General features: G+C 36.4%; 1 protein-coding gene across 2 annotated transcripts in view; it reads left to right on the top strand.

The window, feature by feature from the left end:
• Positions 1–24,521, top strand: part of GMDS (GDP-mannose 4,6-dehydratase) — a 572,762-nt gene that overhangs the window by 132,269 nt on the left and 415,972 nt on the right. For both annotated transcript variants that reach the window (XM_081144604.1, XM_081144605.1), the window contains exons 3-4: positions 4,373–4,460; positions 5,953–6,062. In XM_081144604.1, coding sequence (XP_081000730.1) covers positions 4,373–4,460; positions 5,953–6,062 — 198 coding nt within the window. The remainder of the gene's footprint in view (positions 1–4,372; positions 4,461–5,952; positions 6,063–24,521) is intronic.

Below are 24,521 nucleotides of genomic sequence, written 5' to 3'. Positions count from 1 at the left end.
TGCAACAGGGACCAGTAAACAAAACAAGAAAAAAACTTTATGTGTTTATTTCTATACATTCTTACAGTACAAAGGGTAATTCTGTATTATACTGTGTAGGTCAGCTCGGAGCTAAGGAGGTGAATGAGGTTGCTGAGCTCACTGTGGAGAGGAAGCCCATAGGCCCTGGTGCTGGACAGCCTGTGTCCTGACTCTCCTCTGCTGCTTGCTGGCTCTGTGGCCTTGGGCAAGTTACCAGACCTTTATAAGGCTTAGTCTGTTCCCATGGATGGGGCTGTTAGGGGCACCTTTTTCCCAAGGTCGCCATAAAGATTCGGAAAGATAGTCTGTGGAGGACAGTCCACAGGAGCTCTCTGGGATCTGCGGGGATACAGGAGTGATCAAGTGACATAGTGCCTGATGCTGCCAAGCTGAGGGCCACAGGTGTGTAGAGGGCTCCTTAGTTCAGGGCACTATTTAGCTTTAGTGAAAGGCAGGGTGTTGCATGGGCTATGATCCTAGCCCTGTGCACATTCCTTCCCCTCATAAAGGAATAAGGAAAACCAACAGAAGTGAGGTGTCTTATGAAACTGCATTCTAGTTCCCAGTGCTCTCCTAGCCTCATTGTGCGCCGTGAGCCCACAGCATGCTCTGTACACCCAAAACTAACCCAAAATAATACTGAGTATAAACTGCACAAAATACAGAGAAACCAGATAAATGAGGGCCAGAATCAACCCTTCAAAAGCTAAAATTTAGCCTGGCCGAGCATGGCTCAGCGGTTGAGCATCAACCTAGGATTCAGGATATTGTATTTCGATTCCTGGTGGTTGCGGGCTCGATCCCCAGTAGGGAGTGTGCAGGAGGCAGCCAATCACTGACTCTCTCATCATTGATATTTCTCTTTCTCTCCTTCTCCCTTCCTCTCTCTGAAATCAATAAAGATATGTGTTAAAAAGATAAAAGATAAAATTTATCTGGGAATGTGTGAAAAATCTATACTAAATAACTTGGTAACAACTATGCCAAAACATCTAAGAATTTATAGTAAAGAATAGATAACTTGTGGGTTTCCCTTCCAGGAAAGATTGTATAACCAGGAGATCAAGAGAACAAGAACAGGTTATAAAGATTGTCTAGTTGTTATCTCTGAGAAATTGTTTGTTGGGATATGGAGTTTCTGTACTTCCGTTATTGATCTGTGAGAATCCCTGAAGTACTTTTCCTGGGTTGTTGGATATCCCAGAATCTGTGGTGAAAAAAAGCTTTTTATGGCTTTTATTTTGAAACCATACTGAGCGTTAGCATGATGGACCATGCCCACCCTTCTTCTAATCCTCCCCCGAGGATATGTTTATTGATTTGAGAGAGAGAGAGAAACATCCATAGGTTGCCACCCGAATGCACCCTGACAAGGGATCTACCCCACCGTTTTGGTGTACAGGATGATGCTCCAACCAGCCAAGCCACCTGGCCAGGGCCTTGTCCACCCTTTCATATGACCACTTGTGAGCTGTGTGGTCTCAGGCAGCATCCTCATCTGTAGAGTGTGAGTAGTAATAGAAAGGTTGTTGTGAAGATCAGGTGGTTTAATATATATAAACATTAGTGCCTGGCATAGTCACTGCCATGTGCATGTTAGCTAGTGGTGTTACCCACATAACCTGTACTTTTCAAGAACAAACAAACAAGTGGCATTAACCCCCACTCCCCCCCGGAAGGCATCCTTGCCTCCAAGTAAAATTTAGACACTGAAGAATTTGAAATCCAGTGGTGAAAATTTTCTATTTTCTTGACTGTATTAAATAAGTAAGTAAACAAATAAATAAACAAATGGATTTTTTTGGATGGAAGAAGGGAGAGAGATAGGGAGAGAAAGGGAGGGAGGGAGGGAGGAAGAAAGGGAGGGAGAGAGAGAGGAATGGAGGGAGGGAGAGAGAGGAAGGGAGGGAGGGACGAAAGATTTCTCTAAGTATTGCCAAATCTGACTCTAGACTTTGAAGTAAAGCCAACTTTGTTTTGACACTGAGAGAACTTAAAATTTTCTTTTTCATCACCTAGTTAAATGGGACATGAAATTTATTTGTCAAAATAAATTTATTTATTTACTTCCATTTATTTATTCATTTCCATTTGTTTTAAGACCTCAGTTTTACAGAATTATACTTTATTTTTGAACTGCCAAAATTTAATGATTTTGATTAAGTTTATATGGAGTCACATTCAGCTCATTTGTCTTTTCACTTTGGTTTTCTAACTCCTCATCTCTTTCCCCCCAAATCCTTATAAAAACAAACAAAAAACCCTACTTACATCCCTTCTGTAAAGAGAAAGCCACTAATCTCAAATTCTTAACTAGCTTATCCTGTGTGCACACAGTTTGGCTTGTCTTGAAGTTTGCATTTCACCTGACTCAGAGGCAGGCAAACTTAGCTCTCATAGTTCCTAGAACAACACTTGCTGTCATGCATCAAGCACTTGGCAGGTCTGTCTTTCCCTGTATGCATGCACCAAAAGTTGGGAGTGAGGGAAAATTAAGACATTATTTAGTATTAAAAAAATACACTAGTGCTTAACGCTTTATTGTCACACTCGTGTTGTTTATATGCCGTGACTCTGTATAGTTGTCTGATTTTTATACTGAATTCATCAATATCATTTACATTTTTATCAGAGCTTATATGTTCGTATACATTGTGTTTGTATATGGCATTACTTTTTGAGTTCTTGAAACAATCAAGAGAAAAAATAGACTAAACCGTATTTTATTGTTTTTTCATTGTCACAGTTAAATTATCTGTTTTTAGAACATATAAATTATTCTGTATCCAATGAAATAAAGCTGAGAAATCTGTATTTCAGAAATAACTTTGGTGGTAAATACCAATTTTGCTATGTATCAGTATATTTGTGAACTTGATTTTTATTAAACAACCTTTATTAATTTTGTAGAGCAGTTTAACTTTGCAATTAAGTAACAATTTAAAAAATTGGAGACCATCAAGTAGAATAAACCCTAAGTTTAATGTGTTATTTTCTTCACTTCTAAATTAAGAAATGGATATGTATACCCATTAAATGGATATTTAATGTTTTCTAGATTTTGCCTCTTAAAATGTTGACCAAGGTTGTGATATTCCCTCCTTAAAATATTTTCATGTTCACCAAATTTTTTTGGTTTAGTTCTTTTGGAAAAAAGTGAATGAATGCTTTTCTCTTCGATTACAAAGCAACTAACCAACAGAATTATTGTGGGAGTGTGGTATCCTTTTGCAGACGTCAATTTCTCATGTATGCCATATAAAATGACGATGGCATTTCTTTCTATTTGAAAGAACGTCTTATGTGCGTATAATTTCCCACTGCACTTGGAATATTTGAGTCATGCCAAGGATTAATTTTTGTTTGGAATAGACAGAAAACGATTGAGTTAAAATATAGAAGTGTATTCAGCTGCAAATGAAACTGCCCAGCTTTAGAAGGAACACTTCTGAAATAAGTGAGGGATTAAAACTGCCACCATTGGAACTGGAATGTGGGCAGCCGGTGACATAGCTCGTGTTAGCATTGGCAACACAAAGGGGCAATGGTGACAGAAGAAGGAAGTGGCACCAGGTGCTGAACAATTTATCTTACGTATCAGACACAAATAGTCTTTTCTTCAGTATTAGACACATATGCATTCTTGTTCCAGTGACTTTTTCCCCTCACACTTACTATGTGTTAACTCAAAGGTAAACAATTTTTAAAAAGTCCTCTCTTCATTTGGGTTATCTTTATGTCTTTGGTAGTATGTAAGTCTTGTCCCCAACCTATGTTATTTAGCTTTCTTACTTTTCCACACAGCTGCACACAGCAACTACTCTCTGATTACATGCATGGACCCAGGTGTGTGTGTGTGTGTGTACAATAGGTGTAAGATACAAAGGTCTGAGGACATTTGAAAGGTGTGGTGGCATTGGATCTTTTGGCCCCCTGTTCTGTGTTAAAGAGATCACAAGGCTGTTTTACTGATATGGCCTCATGGGTCTGTCTTCAGTTTCAAATGTAAGAGATATTTTTGTCAGCAGTAGGGCTGTAAATGTGTGTTTGGAAAAGGAGGCATTTGAGTATCTACCACTGAGCGCTTGCATGAAGTCACGTAATTATTTGATTACTGTTGTTGAGATTGGCAGTGAAAACACTAGCGAAGATGGGGGTGGAGCGCTGGTGGCAGAGGGCAGTGGTTTGGGGGGACTGGATGCAGTGAGACTATTTTAATAATGGAAAAATAATTTTTATAAATAAGGGTTATATATTTATAAAGCTAAACATTAGCAAAAATACTTCTGAGTTGCCATCTTCATTGCACATTTATCATTTATTCTTATCTTTCCACACTATGAAAATGCAGGTTCATGGAATTGTACGGAGATCCAGTTCATTCAATACTGGCCGAATTGAACATCTATATAAGAACCCCCAGGCTCATATTGAAGGAAGTAAGTGTCTTTTTCTAAAATCTCTTTCTATAACTTTTTGTATTACGAGGTATTTTCAAATGTCCTTTTTCTCATAGCCCATCAAGTTGCAGTTATTTATCCGTGAAATGCCTGTTAGGAGGCTGTCTGCATGCTTTGAAAGCCCTTTGTTGCTTTCTGCCCCTGGGTCACAGTGTCATCTTGGTGAGGCTGTTACAAGGATGTTGGTCAGGTCTTGCCACTGTAGACACCAAGAGGAGACATGCCTTTGATCAACCTTCTTCAGTGTTCTTACCCCCTCAAGTAAGGCCAGCTCCACAGTCACAGAGTACTCTTGCTTTTTATGTTACGTCTAATGTGATTAAGTTAAGCAGTCTCTGTACATTTATTTTTAAAAATGACTTGTGAAGACAAGTGCCAAACCAAGTGGCAATAAAAACTTGTATTTACTTGCTGTATAGATTGTTGTCAGTATTTGCAGTTTGTTATTTTTGTTAATGAAATTGCCTGTATATAGCTGTATAGTTTACATGGCACAGTCACTGTGTTTTCTCAGGGGTTCTTTCCAGTAGCTCCCGAGGTTTTACAGATGAGGAGATGGAGGCGGAGAGAGGTGGTCACTTTATCAAGGCCACATAACATGTAAAAGATATAGCTGCGGCTAGGACACAGCATTTTTTTTTTTTTTTAAACTTCCTAGTTTTTCTTGCTTTACTTGTCCAATTTTTTGGGCTAGCAGGGATGATTCAATCAGCTTGGAAACCATAAGTGATTTATGGATCCTGGAATATCTGAAGGTTGGGGTTACCTGTACAGGTAGTGACATCATCAGGAAGATGACCGCATTGTCCCCTATAAAAGCTTTTCATTTAGGTTATTCATTAATCCTCCTCAAAAATTATTATTATTTTTGTGCAAAGTACAGAATGGTACTGCCACTGGATCTAGACATAAATCAATATTGTGTAAAAATATTGAAAAGATCAAGTTAGCAAATTGCCCACATACGTATGTCATTGACTAATGAAGTCAGTGTAAGGATCTGCTTAGATTTAGGGTTAGAGTAGGCTAGTTGCCCTTTAACCAGTTATGTCACTACCTCAAGCATTTCACTGGTGGCTTAAGAATTGATTTTTATGAAGTAGTTAAAAATTACTAGATAAAAGTATCTGAACATAGCTGTCTTTACTTTTATCAAGGTGTTAGATGTTTTTAAAGTTTATACATTATGGAGAGATTTTCTTTGTCTGAATCTCACTCCTATGTAACACATTTTACAACCACCTGGGAGCCATAGTTAATTGTATAACATCTGTCATAATATTGTGTTTTTAAAAAGTTCATCTGAGTTTTTACAAATGTGAATATCTTTCTACTATCTCACTTTTTAAAGACTGTTGATCCAGAACCCATTTTTCAGGCTTTCAGAATATGCATTTCAGTTCTGACACTTAAAAAAATTGGGCTTAATGTTGTTTTCTTCTATGTAATGCTATGTTTTTAAATCCTGAAGACATGAAGTTGCACTACGGTGATCTCACTGACAGCACTTGCCTGGTGAAGATCATCAATGAAGTTAAGCCCACTGAGATCTACAATCTCGGGGCCCAGAGCCACGTCAAAGTAAGCCTTTCTGTTGTCATGGTTTCTCTGGCTGTGCTGCTGAGATAGTCTGTGTTTTATTTTTTGTCTGTTGTTTCTAATGCAATAATACAACCGTAGTCCTCAAATTTAATCATCAATACTGATTTGGGTATTAACGAATCCTAATAGAAATACCAATACATTTCTTAAAAGTACATTCTCTGTTATTGAATATGTAATGCTATGTTTTTAAATCCTGCTAACATTAAAATAGCAGTATTCATTTATTTTGCAGTTATGAGCCCTGCTTGGATGTATTTTCTGCCATTTCAAATCATATTGTAAATTAAGTGTTTTGTTAAAGTGTTACAAAATGTAACTCAATAAAACTTCTATTTTAATATTAATTTTTGTTAGTGGTTATATCACTGGCTGAGAAAATAATATTTCTGAGTCTGAATAACATGTTCAAATCAACAGAATTACCTTTTATTATAAGTAGTAAAAATCATTGGAAGAAAAACTTTTTAGCTTCTTGTCACCTCAGTGTGATACAGCTAATGTTGATTTCTTTTCTCTGGTAGTCTATCTACCTCTCTTTACTTTTCCTTTTTTTTCTGGAACAACTTGCAGTAAACCTGAGCAGCCCATCTCCAGGGTTCTAGCAGTTTGTTTCAGTCAGGTTTTTGTTGCTGAATTCTGGTGCTCACTTGAGTGAGTGAAATCTGAAGCCAGGGGTGATATGACATCTATGTAGATAACTTATTCAATCAGGATAGTTAGTGGAACTTTGAAATAAAAGCAAATTAAATCTAAATTAAAACAGTGTAGAGATTCTATCAGCATTTTTTTGCTATTTGATGAATGAATTCGACAGTCTTATTTCAGAAAGTAGTTAAGGTGACTTGTTATGTGTTTGCTTTCTCCATTTCCCAGCTTAGGGCAGAATGGAAGCTATATGCCTGTTTTAGATCTCTGCTATTTTAAGGGAGAAATTATAAATTAGGTAAAATGAAACCAGGTATAGAACATAGAGAAATATAATGGTAAGTCCAGTTTTGTAATTGATATTGAATTTAAAAATTGAGTGTAAATGATTATGATATTTTCTAAAATATTAACTTTGAAGGATGGCTACATATCAATTAGTAAAAACACTTCTTGTCTGTGCTGTCTCAGAAAAAAATTTAACCCCTTTCTTAATCTCTGATAATTCTGTTCTGTATCGAAGCTTAAGCTGTGATTTGTGAAAGGTATCAAGGTTAGAGCAGAGCTGTTTTTCTAAATGATTCCTAGTGAATGTTCTCATTTTCAAAGAGTATCCTGCATACCATGCCTTGAGAGATTATCACCCCTCTTTCCCACAGAGAAGCAGTGACTCTTTATCACTCCAGGAATGAATTACTTATCCCTGGTTGAAGCAATCAGCCCATATTCCACATTATAATTTATCTAGCTGCTTGGCCTTCCTGACCGACCAGGAGAGTGTCTTCCAGAAAAAATAGAATGTTTTGGAATGAATGCTTTGTTATTTAATTTCCTTCAGATTAAGAAGTTTCCTCTGGATTGTAGATAGTTTATCACCTCTGAAAGCTGTAAACTGGCATGGTGTCAGTTGCAGAAAATTTTATAAATATTTGTTTATAGAACGCCTCCCCCCTTTCATTTTGGTATTAAGTGAGCCGGTCTTCTTTTTCTAAAATGTTTTTGTGGTTCAAAAAGTCTGACATACTGTCCTTCCTTTGAAGTGAGCCTAATAGTATCTGTTTTTTCTACTAGGGTGGCTGTACTGTGATAAGTGTGGAAAGCACAGGAGATTGAGTTGATTCCTCCTAAGTTGCTATGTATGTGAAGTTTATCTATTTTTACTGTGTTTCGCCTGCTCCCAAACACTGGTTAATTGGCAGAAATGGTACTTAACTGAGTGTGTAAGGTCATTTAACCGTTGAACAAATATTTGCATGCATGGTAGAGCGGAGGGCACAAAGGTGTGTCAGACCCACTTCTGTTGTGGAGGGTCTCACCTTCCTTGGGGGTGGATGGTGGCAATGACAGAGGCTGGTACTAAATATTTGGGTCTATAGAGACAGGTGGAAGAGAACTTCAGTTTGGGGGAGTTATGCCTGTTGTCAAGGAGAAGGTTTAGGAAGGAAAGTTATAGACATAGTTAGTGGGAACTGGTAGTTAAAAGGGAGGTAATAATATAAGGCCAATAGTCAGAAATGAGAAGATGGGACGTGTTTGCAACATGATGAGCATTCTAGATTAACTGAGCAAATAATTTGTTGAGGAGAACTGTGAGGTAAGGCTAGGTAGGAAGTTGGGCTGCATTTGGGCAGCCTCCACCTGTTTTTGAACAGGGGAAAAATAGATTCAGAGATGAGTTTTATAGGTAGGAGTCTTAAGGTAGGGCTTCAGAAGACAGCTGTTGGATGGACACAGTGGCATGAGAAGTGGGAATGATGAGGGTGAAACAGGATGCCCGGTAGAGCTGACCCCTCTGCTGGCAAGATATGGGGAGCCAGAGAAGAGGGAGTGTGATACTTAAGTGTACAGGGGACCAGGCATTCAGGGAGGAACTGCTGGAGTCAGGTGGAGGAAATGAGAAGTTCCCTCTTGGGTATGTTCCATTGCAGTACTGGAAGGACATTCAGGTGAAGCTGGCCATGAGGTGGTTTAAAGTATGTTGAGAGGATTGAGAGAGATTTGGGGTACAGAGGTGGAAATTCAGTTCTGGGAGTTCTTGAGATGCCAAAGCAGCTGCTGAAAAAAGAGGAGTAGAAGACTGAAGATTTAATCTTGGAGACAGGCATGTACTTATTTGTGGAAGGAGCAAGAGCAGTCCCTGATGACAGGAAGTGGGAGATGGAGAGGCAGGAGGGTGGAATTGTGTCACGGAAGTAAGGAAAATTAGGCCATTTCAAGCAGGAGGGGATGTGAGCACTAGGCAATTCAGTTGAGTCTGGGGGAAGGAGGCCCAGGAAATGGTCACTGGTTAGAGATGATATGCGACTTTTAAAAAGAGCATTTTAGCAATCCATTAGAAGAGTAGCCAAAGTGCAGAGGGTTTAGAAGTTAAGGGGTTGTGAGGGAAATGTAAATCAAGTGGAGTCTTTTCTAGAAATTTCCCGGTATAAGGAAGAGAGAATATGATAAAGCTCACTTCCCCAGAGCTGCTGATTCCCTAGGCCTGGAGAGGGGTCTGAGGACTTCCCTTTCTAGGGACCCATCCAAGTGAGCTGCTGCTGGCCTGGGACTTCACTTTCAGAACTACTGCTGTGATGCTGCAGGTGTCTCGGTTTATCCACATATAATATGTGCCTTAAATACTTTCTCCATAGGTCTGCTTCCTTTACTGTCTCAGCTTTGGAATTTGACATGGTAGGGCCCTGTTCCCTGCTGGTTCATGGCTGTGAGCTTTTAAAGCCTGAAACTGTACCCATATGATCAGGGTGATGAGAAGGAAAGCATCTGAGGAGAATGCAGTGTATATTTATACCCAGATTCTTCCCATTCAGAAATCTTTTTCTGAGCAGTATGTAGTCCATGAGAATAAATACTTCTCTGGTACTCCTAGTGTTTTAGGAGAAAAGTATGACAACAAGCCACTGACAAACTGTCCTTTAAAAGCCCATGTTCCTGCTGTTATCTCTGCTGTGGTCTAAGGTCAGATGGATCCTTAGTTATGGGCGAGTGGGTGTGGGCAGGGGCTGGTGTGGGCAGCTGTGAAGACAGACAAACAGCCGGGCTGCTCTGGAGATGCCGCTCTGTCCCCACATCTCCCAGGCTCTGCACTGGGCTCAGTTGTCTGCCTGTTCTCCTGGCAGCTTGTTAGGAATTAGGATGGGAAATACATGTTTTGTTTTTTATAGTTAATTTCTGTATATTAATCAGCTTTGTCTGATTTTCTGTATTCATAGACAGTAGTTTTTAAACAGAAGTTCTTTCTGACAATGGAATGCTTGCAATAAGGTTAATTAAAATGCATTTCTTATTATTTGGTTTGGAACTTTTCTGAAAGAAAGTTCTAATATTAGCGCATTTTGTGTTTACTTTTGAATCTGTGACTTCTAGACTGGGCATTGTTTGTGTTGGCTTCTCTTTGCACAGAGTGAAGTCCTCTATCACTCACATCCAGTTAATTTGATGTGGGCTATGGTATGCTAAAAGTAAGGAAAATAAAATAATAGGAAGTTGGTCTGGTTTCCTCTAGGAAACCAATGGAGGTGAAATTGGTTCTTGGAATAAACCCACAGCAGTCTGGGAAATACTGACTGAAGACATTTTCTGAATCATAAACAGAAAAATTATGACTCATGAAGTGTAGGTCATTGAGAGTGTAGCTGATTCGGTCCTATGTGGGAGAAAGTGAGAGGTGGCTGAAGTGAACTCCTTATTAAAAGTAGTTAGACCTCGAGTGATGACCTCATCCAAGTAGGAACAAATTACCCCATGTAGAGTAGTACCCGTTTTGATGGGGGCATGCTTTAGAGCCTGCTTTAGTGTTCTTTTTTTCTTTTCTGTGTAAATAATAGTTTTTAGTAATTTATGTCTTAAATTTCTCATCTCTTCAACATTCCTCGCTGTCATGGCTTTGAGTTTTCCACCATTCTCACAGCTTCTTTCATCATCTTGCATCACTCTTGAAGCTGCAGTGTTGGACAGGAGCTTTCTGCAGGAAGTTATTCCCTTTTTGTCTCACATCATGTTGGAATTGCCTTTATTTTTTTCAAAGAATGAAATTTATGCAATCATGAAATGTTAGAATTAAAAGGAGCCTCAGAAAGAATTTAATATAATATTCATTTATAAATGAAGTTGCCTGCTCAAAGTCACACATCTACTTACTGGCCAACTCAGAACTAGAACTCAGATCTTTGTATTCTGCAATCTGTTTTAAAGACCATCCAAGAAAATGATGATCTCTACTAGTAAAATTCTATTGTAAGATACCTTAAGTGCTTTATTTCTCTGTATATCTAAGTTTCTTCCTAAGCTTATTTTCCCCTCCTGTCTTTAGTAGAGAGTCATTTACTCCTCTGTTTTCAAACTCCTTCTCAAGTGTCGAAGACCATTATTCAGTCTTCCTTTAACTTTCTCTTCTTATTCAAATTGAACAATTCTATACTTTTCTTTCATTTTCTAACTCTTTAATTATCTCCATTACTTTCCTTTTCAATTCTATGTAAATTATCTGTTTAATTTTGTTTCATGACAGTGAGGAGTCATGTGTCCAGAAGGTAAACTAGGGGCATGGCTGAGTGAGTGGGAGCGGGATTTTCTATTCTAGTTGTGTGAGACCATTTAGCAGATTCTGAACATGGAAGTACAAAGGAGCTGAATCTAAATTGTCCTCATAGTGGTACTTTCAGCCTAGAAAGCTAAGCAAGAGGCAGAGCTTATTGTGATCCAAGTAGTGGCCAAGCAAAATCAGAACCAGGGTGAGATGAGACAGAAAAGCCAGTCCAGGGAATGAAGCTGGGAATAAAAACATGCATGGGAATTAAATAATGGCCCCTGGGAAGGGGACTGAGCAATTTCAACCTTAGTTAAAAAATTGTCATCTCCAGTGTCCTTTTCCTGGCTGGTCCTGAGAGTTGAAATTTATAGCTGGAGCACTAATTCCCATATTTATCTCCAGGAAGCCTGAACCTCTTGTGGCTACTCTAATTGAGGGGTGGGGGGCGGGTGACTAAATGTATTGGGAGAATTGCTTATGGTGGGGAAGGGCAGGTTCCTAGGTTGAACATCTGGTTAGTGCCTGAATAACCCAGTTATAGAACAAAACAAAATTGTAACAATGTGGCCCTTTACTGTGTAATTATAGCAAGGGTAGGGGTGGCCTATTAAAAACGCAGAGCAAACAGCAGAGGACTGTTCTCCTGTGTCCTTGCTCATTCTTGTATTTACTTTGGATCCTCAGGAGTCTGATGGGGGGAGGATAGGAAAATGAGGACTCGGCTAGGGCATAGCTGTTGCCCTTAGAAAGGGAACTGTCAGAACATCCCTAAATCTGGGCTAGGCTTCTGCCCCACATCCCCTACAATTGCTTGTTTTAGAGTTCATTCAGTCAAGTTGTGTGAGTACAGTACCTTCCTCTCCATGCTGGCTGCTACCTGTCACCAGAAGGTGTGATGCGCAGAGACTCACAGACAGAGAACGCTGTGATGAGGGTTGGAGTAGGTGACTCTGTCATGGGCAGAAACGAGGACTTTTTCAGGAGACACTGTAATACAGGCCAGAGTTCTTACATCAGGGTGCACATCGGAATTCCCAGAACACAGGCTAAAACTTCAGATCCGGGCACACCCAGCCCCCTGGGCTCCGCGTTTTACCTAATTTCAGATCCTGGCCGTGTCACATGCTGGCTGTGTGGCTTTGGCAGAGTGCTCAGCCTTCCTAAGCTCCCATTTTCTCATCTATAGAAGGAACACCCACCTTAGGTTGTGGATCCTATGGGTCTTTCTACTTGCTTTTTGATGGTAATACTCTTTCCTAGGCACCCACTGGCCTTGTTCCCTTAGTTTTTTCCATTTTTTGCTTAAATGTCAGCTTCTCAGCAAGGCCGCCCTGACCATTCTGTTTACCACAGCAGCTCTCCTGGGAATGGCTGACAGTCCACCCTGAGGGAGAGTGAAGTAGGCTATCAAAGAAATGTGGTAGGAGCTAGGGCGGACGGGGCAGAAAATGTAAATTGCTACTCTGCCACCCTCACCCCCCAATCCCTGCGTGCTCTCTGCTCCTAGTTTAGGCTAACACGAGGAAATTATCTAAGAAATGAATGCGCCAAAGTAACACAGTGAGTCAACATGCCGTTATTGCTGTTTCTGCCCGAGATGGAGGCCTGCCCTACGCAGCATCTGCTGTTTGAAATTGTATGCAAGAATGTTTTCCTCATCCAAATGCCCGGAACTCCTGCCACTGGAATTTTACCTTGTTATGACATATCATAAAGGGGAAAGTGATGTTTGGGAGCCTTGGTTTTTTATTAAATGGGCTGTAGAATGCTGAGGTGAAGGAGATCTTGGCGATGAGCCAGCTCAGGCCCGTACTGCACAGAGGGCCGCCTGGAACTCCATTGATGAGCTGCAGAACCCACTGTCTAGGCTGGAGCCCAGATCTTTGGCCAGTTGGTTTTCTGTCATACTGCTGCTAATCTGAGAAGACCAAGGGTGGGTGGGAAGGGGGGCGTCACTGAAATAGGAGGGGAAGGTAACACAGGACTCCGGTGTTTGAGATTTTACCTCTCGTTATTCCCGCTACTTATTACCATGAGATAAAGTTTCGATGCAATCCGTTTCAGTTAAAAACATTGTTTTTTCCTTGCTGGAGCGAACTGGTTATAATTAATACCATATGAGTAGTGTTTGTGTAGCTAAGAAGATCCCCAAATACAGCAGTGCAAGGTGCAATGTTAACACATCAGTAATATTAAAATAAAATTAGTATATAGGGAACATAGAAATCCACAGTACTAACTAATCAGGAAAAATCCCAGTCTTTTTGGTTAGAATAGTTTATTTCAATTCAATATACAATTTTTATGCTGAGTGCGTATACGGTCCTGGTGTATAAGAAAGTTCCCTAAAAGCGGTGGGAGGAGAATGCACGCTCCTTATGTAACCAGAAGAATTCGTAGCTTAATAACCAGCACGAGTAACTTGTTCCTGTTTGTATACTGACTTTTTAAAAAGAAATTGCCGAGACAGTTATATGACTCTACTGTCATACACACATTATAACTTCATGTTGGGGCTCTGAAGATAACTTAATCTTTCTTAGGAAATATATGACTTGATACAGGTTTATGATTTTATGAGGTTTAAAATTAATTTTTATATTTTAATACGTAATTCTTATATGTGCTCAGAGTAACATAAAAATCACCCTAATTTGTTAGCAGGTAAAGGCAGAAGCCTTTACTTGGTAAAGAACAGTGAGTGTAACTCTGAGAACCTGGGTATTGATAAGGCACGTTTGCATTTAGCCCTAATATCCATGCAGTGATGGGCCTGTTTCTGGAAAGATTGGCTGTATTACAGGTGACGTGGGGAAGATGAATGGAGCAGATGCTGGGTGTTTTTCCTCTGTAGGGACAGCTTGGGGATGTTTTGCTTGTTTCCGCTCTCCAAGCCTCTGTGCCTTTCCGATTGACCTCGTTCTTCCCCTGTGCAGGCACAGCACCCATGATACTTAATAAATTTGGTAACTACTTTAGTTTATTATAAGGCGAAATTGTGGTACAGAATCCTTTCATTTCAGTTTCATGATTTGATGTTTGTGTTTACAGTGTATAAACTGCACTAATGAAAATACTGCTTGTCCGTGCTGAGGGTTCTCAGCAAGAAGTTGAGTATTTTTAATCTTGTATTCATGAGGGTGAGGTGGCTGGTGGCGCCCATGTGTCATCTGGCCCAGATTCTTCTTGGAAGTCTGTTATGGACTGGAGCAATTGAATTCAAATCTAAAACCACTTTAGAAGTTCTTTATAGTCCATTAAGAATTTATGTGGGAGAGAACACTCTATGAAAGTTCTCCTCTCCCTGTTCAAACAGATTGTTCGGTTTTATTAGATCTAGGTGGTATTGTAATTTTGATAACAGCTAATAATGTTTGGAATTTTGCTTATAATTAGTGGACCACACAAAGGTATGTTTGTTGGGTTTTGTACTTTTAATCCACTTACAATAGTGACTTGTTTACTAAATAAAATCCAAAGCACTATTTTAGCTTTGCAACAGTTAAGCTAAAATTAATGCAAATAGCTAAGTAAGCATGTTTATCTTAATATTGCTTTCTAGGTATGTTTATAAATACAAATAATAAGTTAGTGAAGGTACTGAGTGAAACTATTTGTCTTGGACTTTTAATGATGAATGGAAAAATGTTTTTGGATTCCCAATTATATTAGAATACTATGTAACTTGCAAAAATGAAAATGAAGACGTAAATAATAACTTGTTTAATACCATAATTAGATGTATCTGTCCCCCTCCCCAAAACAACCAAAAAAATCAACAACAAACAAACAAAAAACAAAACTCGAGTGCATATTTAAGAATTTAAACTTCACAGCTCTTTTAAAACACCTAATAAAGTTTGGTCTCAAATATTATTACTTTAATCCTTTCAGTACAAGTGGAATTTATAAAATTATATTTGTTAAAGTTGGACCTTTAGAGTTGCTACAGTAAGGTAATATGAAACCTTTTCTATTTCAAATAATTTAATGCATAAAATGTTTTTTATTAACTTACACTATTCATCATTGATTGGATATCTTATCAGTGCCAGCAAGAAATAAATTATAAAAAAATTGCTTTCATTTAGATTTTCATTTTTTGAAAAATTTCTAGCATCAAAGATTAGATTTCATTATGTTACTCTTTTTAGTAATATTCACATAATGTGTACATTGTTTAGGGATATAATAAAAAAAATCATCCATGATGAATTTAAATTTGCTTTCTTTACAAATAAATATGCATGCAGGCTGGGTTTTGCTTGTTAAACTAGGTTAAGTACATTGTGTTAACAGCAGTTATGCAGTTATTATAAAAGGCAGACTGGTAGAGGGAAGGCAACCAGTGTGAGCTTTTCATTTTGTTTGTTGTGCCAGGGTAAAACCTTTCCCTGAGTCGCCTTTCCACTCCCTCCCCTATATGTTTTATTGGTGCCGGTTTATTTAACAGTAAAAAGTGTTTTAGAAATCAGTAGTATTGACAAAATAAGCCTTTAAGGGCCATTCTTTAGGACTATTAACACATCATTAGTCCTGATTGGAAATATCAGTCTTTACCTTTACTGTGGAAAGGTAAAGGAAAGTAGAAGAAAGTTTTTTTGTTTTATTTTGCTTAAGGTTCCTACTGGAGTGTTTTTCTTGTTTGTTTGACTCTGACATTTGTCAGGACCGGAAGGTGAGAGGCTCTCTAGTGTTCTCACCTTCCCTGGAAAAGAAGTACTTGAGTGTTTGACAGAGATTAGTTGATTATTAGGTCATAATGAGTTATTGCTAGTTTAAATAATGTAAGTAAATACTTTCTATCTGGTTGCTTTACATTTACTTTATATTAAATATTATGACAGTGTTTTGACTTAGTGATCATTTCATTAAATCATTTGGCAAGATATTTAAATTGTAATTTTGCAAAAATTCATTTTATTGTAATTATTTAAGTAACTTAAAACTTCCACTTGTTATGTTTTTTTCAATCATAACTAGAAGTTGCCATATTGGCTAACATTTATAAGAAAATTTATATAATGGAAATAATGGAAAAAGTATTGGTTTGGCTTTATGTTATTTATGCATCTTCAGTACTCTTTCTGTTTTAGAAAGTTGCTTCACAGAGAAATAAATAACAATTGCTGGTAAGCTTTTATGTTTTTGTCTAGAAATGAATTATTCCTGAAGCATCCCTTGTCATTTATCTAGAGACATGATTTTTTTTGGAATGGGGAAGTTTCTGGTGCTTAAAAAAGTGTTGTGCTCTTTTCTACACATAGATGGCAGCAAAGTGTTACAAGACAGCGGAAGTAAACCTTGTAGCTGTAATGAAAGATGAGTGACAATATAAACTGACTTCTATCAACAGAGTTGCCTGTGTCCTGTAGCTAAACATAAAATGAGAAAGAAAGCCACTGTTGATAACACAAGAGTATAAGAGAGTGAAGGAGGCTATAAGAAGCTATAAGACACTGAATTTCTGGACAAATCCCAGGTGGGGAAGCTTAATCTTTTAAGGTATGTCATCCACTCCTGTAAGATGATAGAAATCAGCCAAGATAATATGCATGTCAAAATAAAGAGCCAACTAAGAGCTGGCAGGCGGCGGGAAGGGGGGAAGTAAAAGAGAAACCTTGTACAAGCGGCAGCAGCAAGTAATGGCCTGGTGCCTGCGGGGACTGGGAGCTTGGCCTGCACGTCTCCTTGTTAAGCAAGTTACAAAGAGGAAATGTCAGTTCCCAAAGCAGGCAAACATTCCATGGGAACATTTGCTCAAATGTCAGCATTTTAGAAAATAGAACTGCGGTCTATTATGGTCTGATCCCCACGCTGGATTTACTATTAAATACACAAGTACAAATATATTTCTTTACACTACTTTTTCAGTTAACAAGCCATTTTGTGTCTTAATTACCATTCCTAAATAATGACATAATCACTGTGAAATATGACAGTCACTGTAGTTAATATTTAATGTGTTTCTGTTTCTGAGAACCTTTCTGTGGCTTTTCCGTGAGTTTCCAAGATAATTTTCAAGTTTTAGAACTGAATTTGGTGAAATTGCAGACATGAGGATCTAGTCATGTCTAATGACTAGACATGAAGTGAAATTGTATGTATCAGAAATCTGAGATATGGAAGCATGTTATAAAAAAGCAATTTCTAACATGTTCTGAACTATCGAATCATGTCAGTGTCTTACTACTTATAAACATAAGGACTCTTTAATATCTCTGGAGTAATGGTAATAGAGTTCAGGAAAACATTTCCCATACTCTTTAGCTTTTTTCTGATCTACTCTCCGGCGATTTAGCTCCACAGACTAATCTCTGTGTCACAGAATTGATTCCAAAGGTGTGTATAACAACTTGCTCAAATGCAATGTCTGGCAAGTCTCTCTGTGACAGCAACTTATTTCTCACATAATTATTTTTTTAGTAAATTTGATATCTTAACAACCTTTTCCCTCATTTCTGGGTTCAAAAAATAACACTTAATATAATTTATTTCTCATACTTAATAAAGGCTTACTTGAGAGCATATTGCTGTGCACTCTCTTGCTGCTCCCAGCAAATGAGGTTAGGAGGGAGTGTGGTTTGCCGGGGGTGCAGCGGTTTCCAGCCCCATTTGCTGTGCACTGTAATGGCCCTCAATGTTGTTTTAATGAAGCATAAAACATATTCCGGCTGTTGCTTGTTACTTATTAATGATTGAATGGTTATACTCTTACATATCAGCAGAAAAAGAAGATACACACATATACATGCACTGTTTTTCTGTTTTAAACAATCTGTTGTGTTAACTTCAATTTGTATGCACACACAGGCCTGTGTTACTCTCATATTTTTAGTAGTGTGAGCTGTGTAAGCACAAGAACTAAGGAAAATTTGAACTAATCAAAATTTGATTAGTTCACATTTGATTCTAAACATGTAATTATTTTATAATTTTGTAGGCTTTCAATTTCATTAATTAAATGGAATTTTATAAGATGAACTTTCACCATCGTGTAATTTTTAAAATCAAAACCTAATGTGTTTGAATTAGTCACAGTTATATATAAATTTCTTTATAAATCATTTTGAAATTTCAAATATATTTGTTTTAGAAATAGATATAAATACATAGTATCCCAAAAAGTATAACACACTTTGAGTAATTATAAAGGCAGTATTTATTAAAATACATTTCATTTTCAAAATTTAGCTATTAGCTGTTAATGTGTGTATACATGTTTTGGGGGAGACACCCAGTATATATAATTTGTTTTATATTAACATAGGCTATTTGAAAATAACTTTTAACCAGAATACAATATGTTTTGCAGGTGACAGCATACTTTCTCTCTTACATTTTTTGTCCCTCTTTGGCAATCATTAGAGTTAGACTCTGCGCCTTTTCTTAATAGGATAGTATCATGCAGATTATTTATGTGACCTCTTCAGTACCACGCTTTTCATAAAAAGGACAGTATTGCAATACCACTTCCTCCAACAGCTTGGTTTCAAAGAATCATTTCTAAAGCAGGCAAATTCAACAGAAGAACATTGTTTAAAACGTTTTTTAAAACCAAAATATTGATTTTCTTAATATTATTAGCACTGGTATATCAATTTTCTTTGTTATAAATGTAAATATTTTATATAAGCAATTAAATGTTTAATAATTATTTTTTTTCAATTTGCTTATAACCTTTTAAGTGTATATTAGAAAGAACGCACTCTGAATAATTTTAGATGCACGTTTTAAACTAGAAAAAGCATAATTTATATCAGTTATTTTATTGGCATCTTATAAGCAGTTGTAATTTGTGATGGCTTTACACTGGTAAAATCACTTAATTTTAGAAAATCTTAGATATTTGAAAATTTCCACTATAATATAATGAGAGCTTACGTCTTGAGTGTTTTTCCTAATTGTGTTAACTTTCATGTAATTAAGTAGCATTCCAGTTGATAGTAAAATATAACGCACTCTATTGTTTGGAATTATACTGTTAAAATATTTGTGCTTGTAATTCTTAGCTTTTCTTTCTTATTATGCCCAAATTTTGCTTTTAAAAATAATCTGATAAAATTATTTAAAAAAATATAAATATCTTTTAAATTATTTAAATTGATAATCAGTGGATAAATTAACTTAATATAAATGCCCTAATGACCAATTTTGGACTCAAATTTGTCCTTTAAAAAAATTCCTTTTTTTTTTCTTTTTTTTTACAGGTTGCATCTTTATTTTTGGATTGAGCACTTACGCTCAACATATTGCCCATAATTGTATTCTTTGAGGGATGATTTTATATAGATTTGATCTACTCTCTTATTCCACAGGAGATTCTTTTAGATCTCTGTTTCCTGCCCCCACCCCTCCCTCTCAGTTTCTTCTTGAGGATTCCACTTATATCAAGTTGAACATCTTTTATGGTGATGAGTCCTTGGTGGTGCAACTTTATTGGCATAGGATCCAGAGACAATCCATAAAACACAAAAGTCTCTAACGTGTGAAAGATTAGCTTATCATTTTTTTCTGGAGTTTTCTCTTTTGACAAGGTTCATTGAATTTTCTTTCGTGTGTGTGTGTGTGTGTGTGTGTGTGTTCCTGCCACAGTAATTCTGAAAGAATTTATAGATATATAATTTGGGAAAAGATGTATTTTCATTGACAACATAAATATCCCAGTTGGTCAGAGATTTTAAATTGCAAACCAGGAAAAACTCATTCATTATAATGTTGTACAAGCTTTATTTAGTCTTTTCTACAAAAACTTCTTAGTAAAATTTGACATTTGAACACTGTCACATTTTTAAAAAAAAGAAATCTCAGTCTTGACTCATTAGCTCATGAAATGTTTAATAGGAACACTGCAGGTTAACTGTATCTTTTTCATAACACAGTAAGAGTTTACAAAGAGTTTTGGCTCATCTTACATGTTTTCTTGCATTCTTAAAGGAGATACAAAAGCAGTTGAAACCTTTTAGGGAAATCAGTTCTCTGGATAGCAGTTACATTTCTGTGCTTACAACAACAATAAAGTTCAGAGGTTTAATGCTTGCCTTTGCTTTTCAGGGCATTTCATTTTCTTCTTTCTAGTAATTTTAGTTCCAGATGTTAGCATATGACAATCATGTAGTGTTCTAGTCACATGTTTTTTTGGGGTGTTTTTAAAAAATATTATCTCTGTGACTTGATGCTGTATGCAGTGTCTTGATTTCTCAGTTATATAAATTTTGTTGCTGTCATTTACTTTTTATTTGCAGTCTTCCATCTGTATTAAAGACATACATTTGTTGCCACATATCAGATCCCTTACTAAAGTCTCTGTAGTTTATTTAAATTGTATTGTGACTTTAGACCTTTATGAATAGAAGTTCATAAAGTTAAATAAAATAGTTTGTTGCATATACAGATATTTTAATGAAACATCACTATAATGATGAAAATACTGATTGTCGGAACATTTAAGACATTGACAAAACATGCTTAAACATGCTAATGTCTGAAAAATTTCAAATTGTTTATCTCTTAGAAATTTGTATTAAATCTAAAAGATAACTACATGGTTGACATATGAGCTAAAGAGTCACTATATTGGCAATTTATATGCATTATTTATTTAACTTAGTTTTAATTATATAATCTACGATTTCAACCTCACTGACTACATCTGTGATCAATATATTGAAATGTAAAACATTGTAAATACTAGCACAGGGTGTTTTTCCTTTATGAGAAGAAATAAAAGGCATTAGACTTGTCAGTCTTAGTCATCTTAGTCATGTAAAGCAACTTATGGAAAAAAACATATAACTTCTCTGGGCCTCAGTTTCCTTATCAGTAAAATGGTGTGTGAGACTTTGGGAAGTAGGGGAGAGTTAGGTTATATGTTATCTAAAATTCTGTGACTATATGATATGTTTTTGCAGGGGTGTTATGCTTATCCATATAAAGCATGTGTCTTGTCTGATCTAAACATGTTAATAGAAACTAAGGTTGAAAAGTTTTAACAATTTCTCTTAAAAACCATACTTTTGGGAAAGAATCAATGGACAGATTTTAGTACATAATGGTTTTTTCAAGAAATATTTGAAATCCTCATTTAAATTAAGTTTATACCTTTTAAAAAATTTCATACAGAATAGTGGAAACTCTGGGATGGAAAAAGCATTCTATCCCACTTTGTCAGAAAATACAGACTGAAGTTGACAGCTCTGTGAGCTGCTGATCACCTCTCGCCATGCGAATGCCATAATGTCATATCTAGAGAAAGTTGGTGTGTGGATATTTTCTGTAAAATAGAGATTTGGATGAATAAAATAAATTGGTTTTCTGAATAATGCATGCTAGTTTTTTATGTATATGTACTTTTATAAGATAATTCTAAGGTATGTAAATAAATATAAGTCTCAGTTTTTGTTTGTTTCTACATTTCACTTTTGTAGTTGTGTCTTTATTTCTTAAAACTTTTAGATAATTACAGTAGAATCTTTTGTGTCCCAAATATGTTCATTAAGGAAAAATAAGCCTATTTTTATGTCCTGACTATATTGAATGTGCAGTTTGTAATTATGGAAACTAAGCCTCTACATATTGTATGTAACTTTCATTAAAGTACAACTTGCCATAAATTTCTATTTAATGAATTATTGTTGCTTTTCAAGGGCAGGGAGCGGGGAAAGGGTTTGTTTGGAGGAGTAGTTAAGTTAAAGTGTATGTTTGATTTGTAGGATAATAATAGAGTTTGTCACTTACCAGTATTGGCTGCTCTACTAAGTGCTGAATGGGACTTTGCAACATGAAATGTAGTGGTTAAACATAGACAGTGATTTCAGAAAACAAAAAGTGAAAGTTTAAAAAAAAAAGTATCTTTAAATGACAACATTATAACTGCACTAGCACACCCCAAATTCATCATCTGGCAGAAAATAAAGTTCTAATTTTCAAGATGTTCAGTTTTTGTTAATTTATTATTTGAATAACAAATTACCATTTATTTCTTGAGTTTATAAAAGTCAGAGAAAAATACTACATACTAATAAAATCATCTTTTCTTTTAGCTGTCATAGTATTTAAATATTATATTCCCAAGTGAAAGATTCCAACATCATGTTATAATAACAAGCATAGATTCAATTATTTTTGAATCACCCAGGGTCCTGTTTCATTTAGTGGCATTTCATGCATTCAAGGTGGCAAACTTGTTTTTAGGTTGTTTTTTAGAACTTACTATCAGTCTTACCCCAATTAGGGCATTTCTAAAATATTTAGTCTGAGCTCTTTATAAGTTTTCTTATATGACTTGTGGAAATCTTAAAAGTTTTGTGTAGGGATTGCTTAGAAGTGTAACAAGCAATCATGGAAAAATTAGAATTTTTTCCACCTTTCTTATATACAGTTATCTTAAGAGTTGAAGAATTTGTTTCTAAATGAAGTTATAAATTACATGCAAATTCTTAGATTGGTTTTTAACTTTTGCCATCTACAATGAAAGCTAAAAAAATTTCAAATAGATTATTTTCTTGTTGATTAAATTTTCTTTATTTGAGCAGCCATTATAAAGATAACGTGTAATTTTCTTAATATAATCCTAGCTTATTTGTTTTTGCTAATATAAAAAAAAGTATTTAATCAGCTTTATATTGTTTTTTCATGCTTTTGTTAGCTTGTTGAAGTTTTTTGATTTTTTTTGTTTTTTCTTAAGCTATGGTAATAAATTTAGAAAATGCCTGAAAATTAATTATAGACTATAACTAAAGACAACAATTTACTTATTTGAATTTCTTTTGTTGTCACTATTTTAACCACCTAGACTGGTGAATACCTTCTTATAACTGGAAGATCCTAATCTAATTCCTTCATGTTATGTAGTGGATAACTGACTTTCGAGAACATAAGCTCCTTGCTTGGGTTGCCCTCGGTCAGAGCGAGGTTATGTGGGGCAGAACTGGGACTGCAGTGAAGGCTTTCTTACCCTTTATTCAGAGCTAAATCTTCTCTACCCATTGCCTCTCACTTGCTTTGTCAAAGTATGACACGGATGGATTGCTTGAAATTCTTTCAGAGCCTTACCTACGTAATAATGATGGCAAGGATTTCAAGAATTTGTCAGGGGCCCCCAATACGTGCTGTGACAGCAGTTTAGGGGGGAAAGGTGGATTTATTACTAATAAAACATTAAAACTCTTACGTTAAAGCCAAACATAATTTACATTCAGTTTCACCCCTCGCTGCTCTCCCTGTCCATTTTTGATTTAAAGTACCACCCTTACTCTTCCCTGCAGCATACATCCCCCTAGCCATCCCTCACACCGCCACCCCTTCAGTAGGTAGGTGGTAAACACTGGGTTGTTAAAGGGCTTGACTGGAACCATCTGTTTTGTTCTCTCTCTTTCCAAAAAAAAAAAAAAAAAAAAAATGGCCAGCCGGCATTGCTCAGTGGTTGCATCGACCTATGAACCAGGAGGTCACGGTTCAATTCCTGGTCAGGGCACATGCCCAAGTTGTGGGGTCGATCCCTAGTCAATGACTCTCTCTCATCATTGATGTCTCTCTCTCTCTCTCTTTCTCTGAAATCAATTAAAACATATGTTAAAAAAGTAGACCAGGCCTTATTCCAGTGGGGGATTTATGTATACACTTACCAATAACAATAAAATATAAAAATAGTGAATTTTGAGGTTTCAAAGATTTTACGATCTGTAGAAACATCGTGGACTTCTAGGTATTCTTGCAACTCTTTTTTCACTTATTACCTGGAACTTGCAAAGTTGTACGGCTTATCTTTTTTCCTTTCAAATAGCATTATTTTCTTTGTATTTTACACAGCATAATAACATTAAGATGAAACCTGTTAAATAGATTCATGTTGTCTGTCAATATGTACATACTGTGTATCTGCCTTTAGTAACTATCTTTTGTCAAAAAGGTACAAAACTTATTCTTTAACTCTTAAGTGTACGGACATTGTAAAATGTAAAACTTGCAGTCACTAACTTAAATGGTCTCTAGATATGTATGCATACAACTAAAATATAAAGTTGATGTTGGCTTTTATGACATGTGTTCATTGTGACTTGATTGGGATTTTAGTGAGATAACTGCAGTACTTTAAAACTGTTATCCATCTGATTGAGTTGGGAACCTCCCTCTTTGACACGGATCAAATAGGTTTCTATTCTCAGACTAGTGAGTTTTACCCTTCTTGCTTTTGGTTAGTCCTAGAATTTTTGAGCAATATGTAAACTTCATAGCCACTGAACCTATTGAAGTATTTA

Source organism: Miniopterus schreibersii, assembly GCF_964146895.1.
Source record: "Miniopterus schreibersii genome assembly, chromosome: 8".
Taxonomy (NCBI): domain Eukaryota; kingdom Metazoa; phylum Chordata; class Mammalia; order Chiroptera; family Miniopteridae; genus Miniopterus; species Miniopterus schreibersii.
The sequence above is the reverse complement of the archived record's forward strand: the minus strand, read 5'-3'. Positions and strand labels throughout refer to the sequence as shown.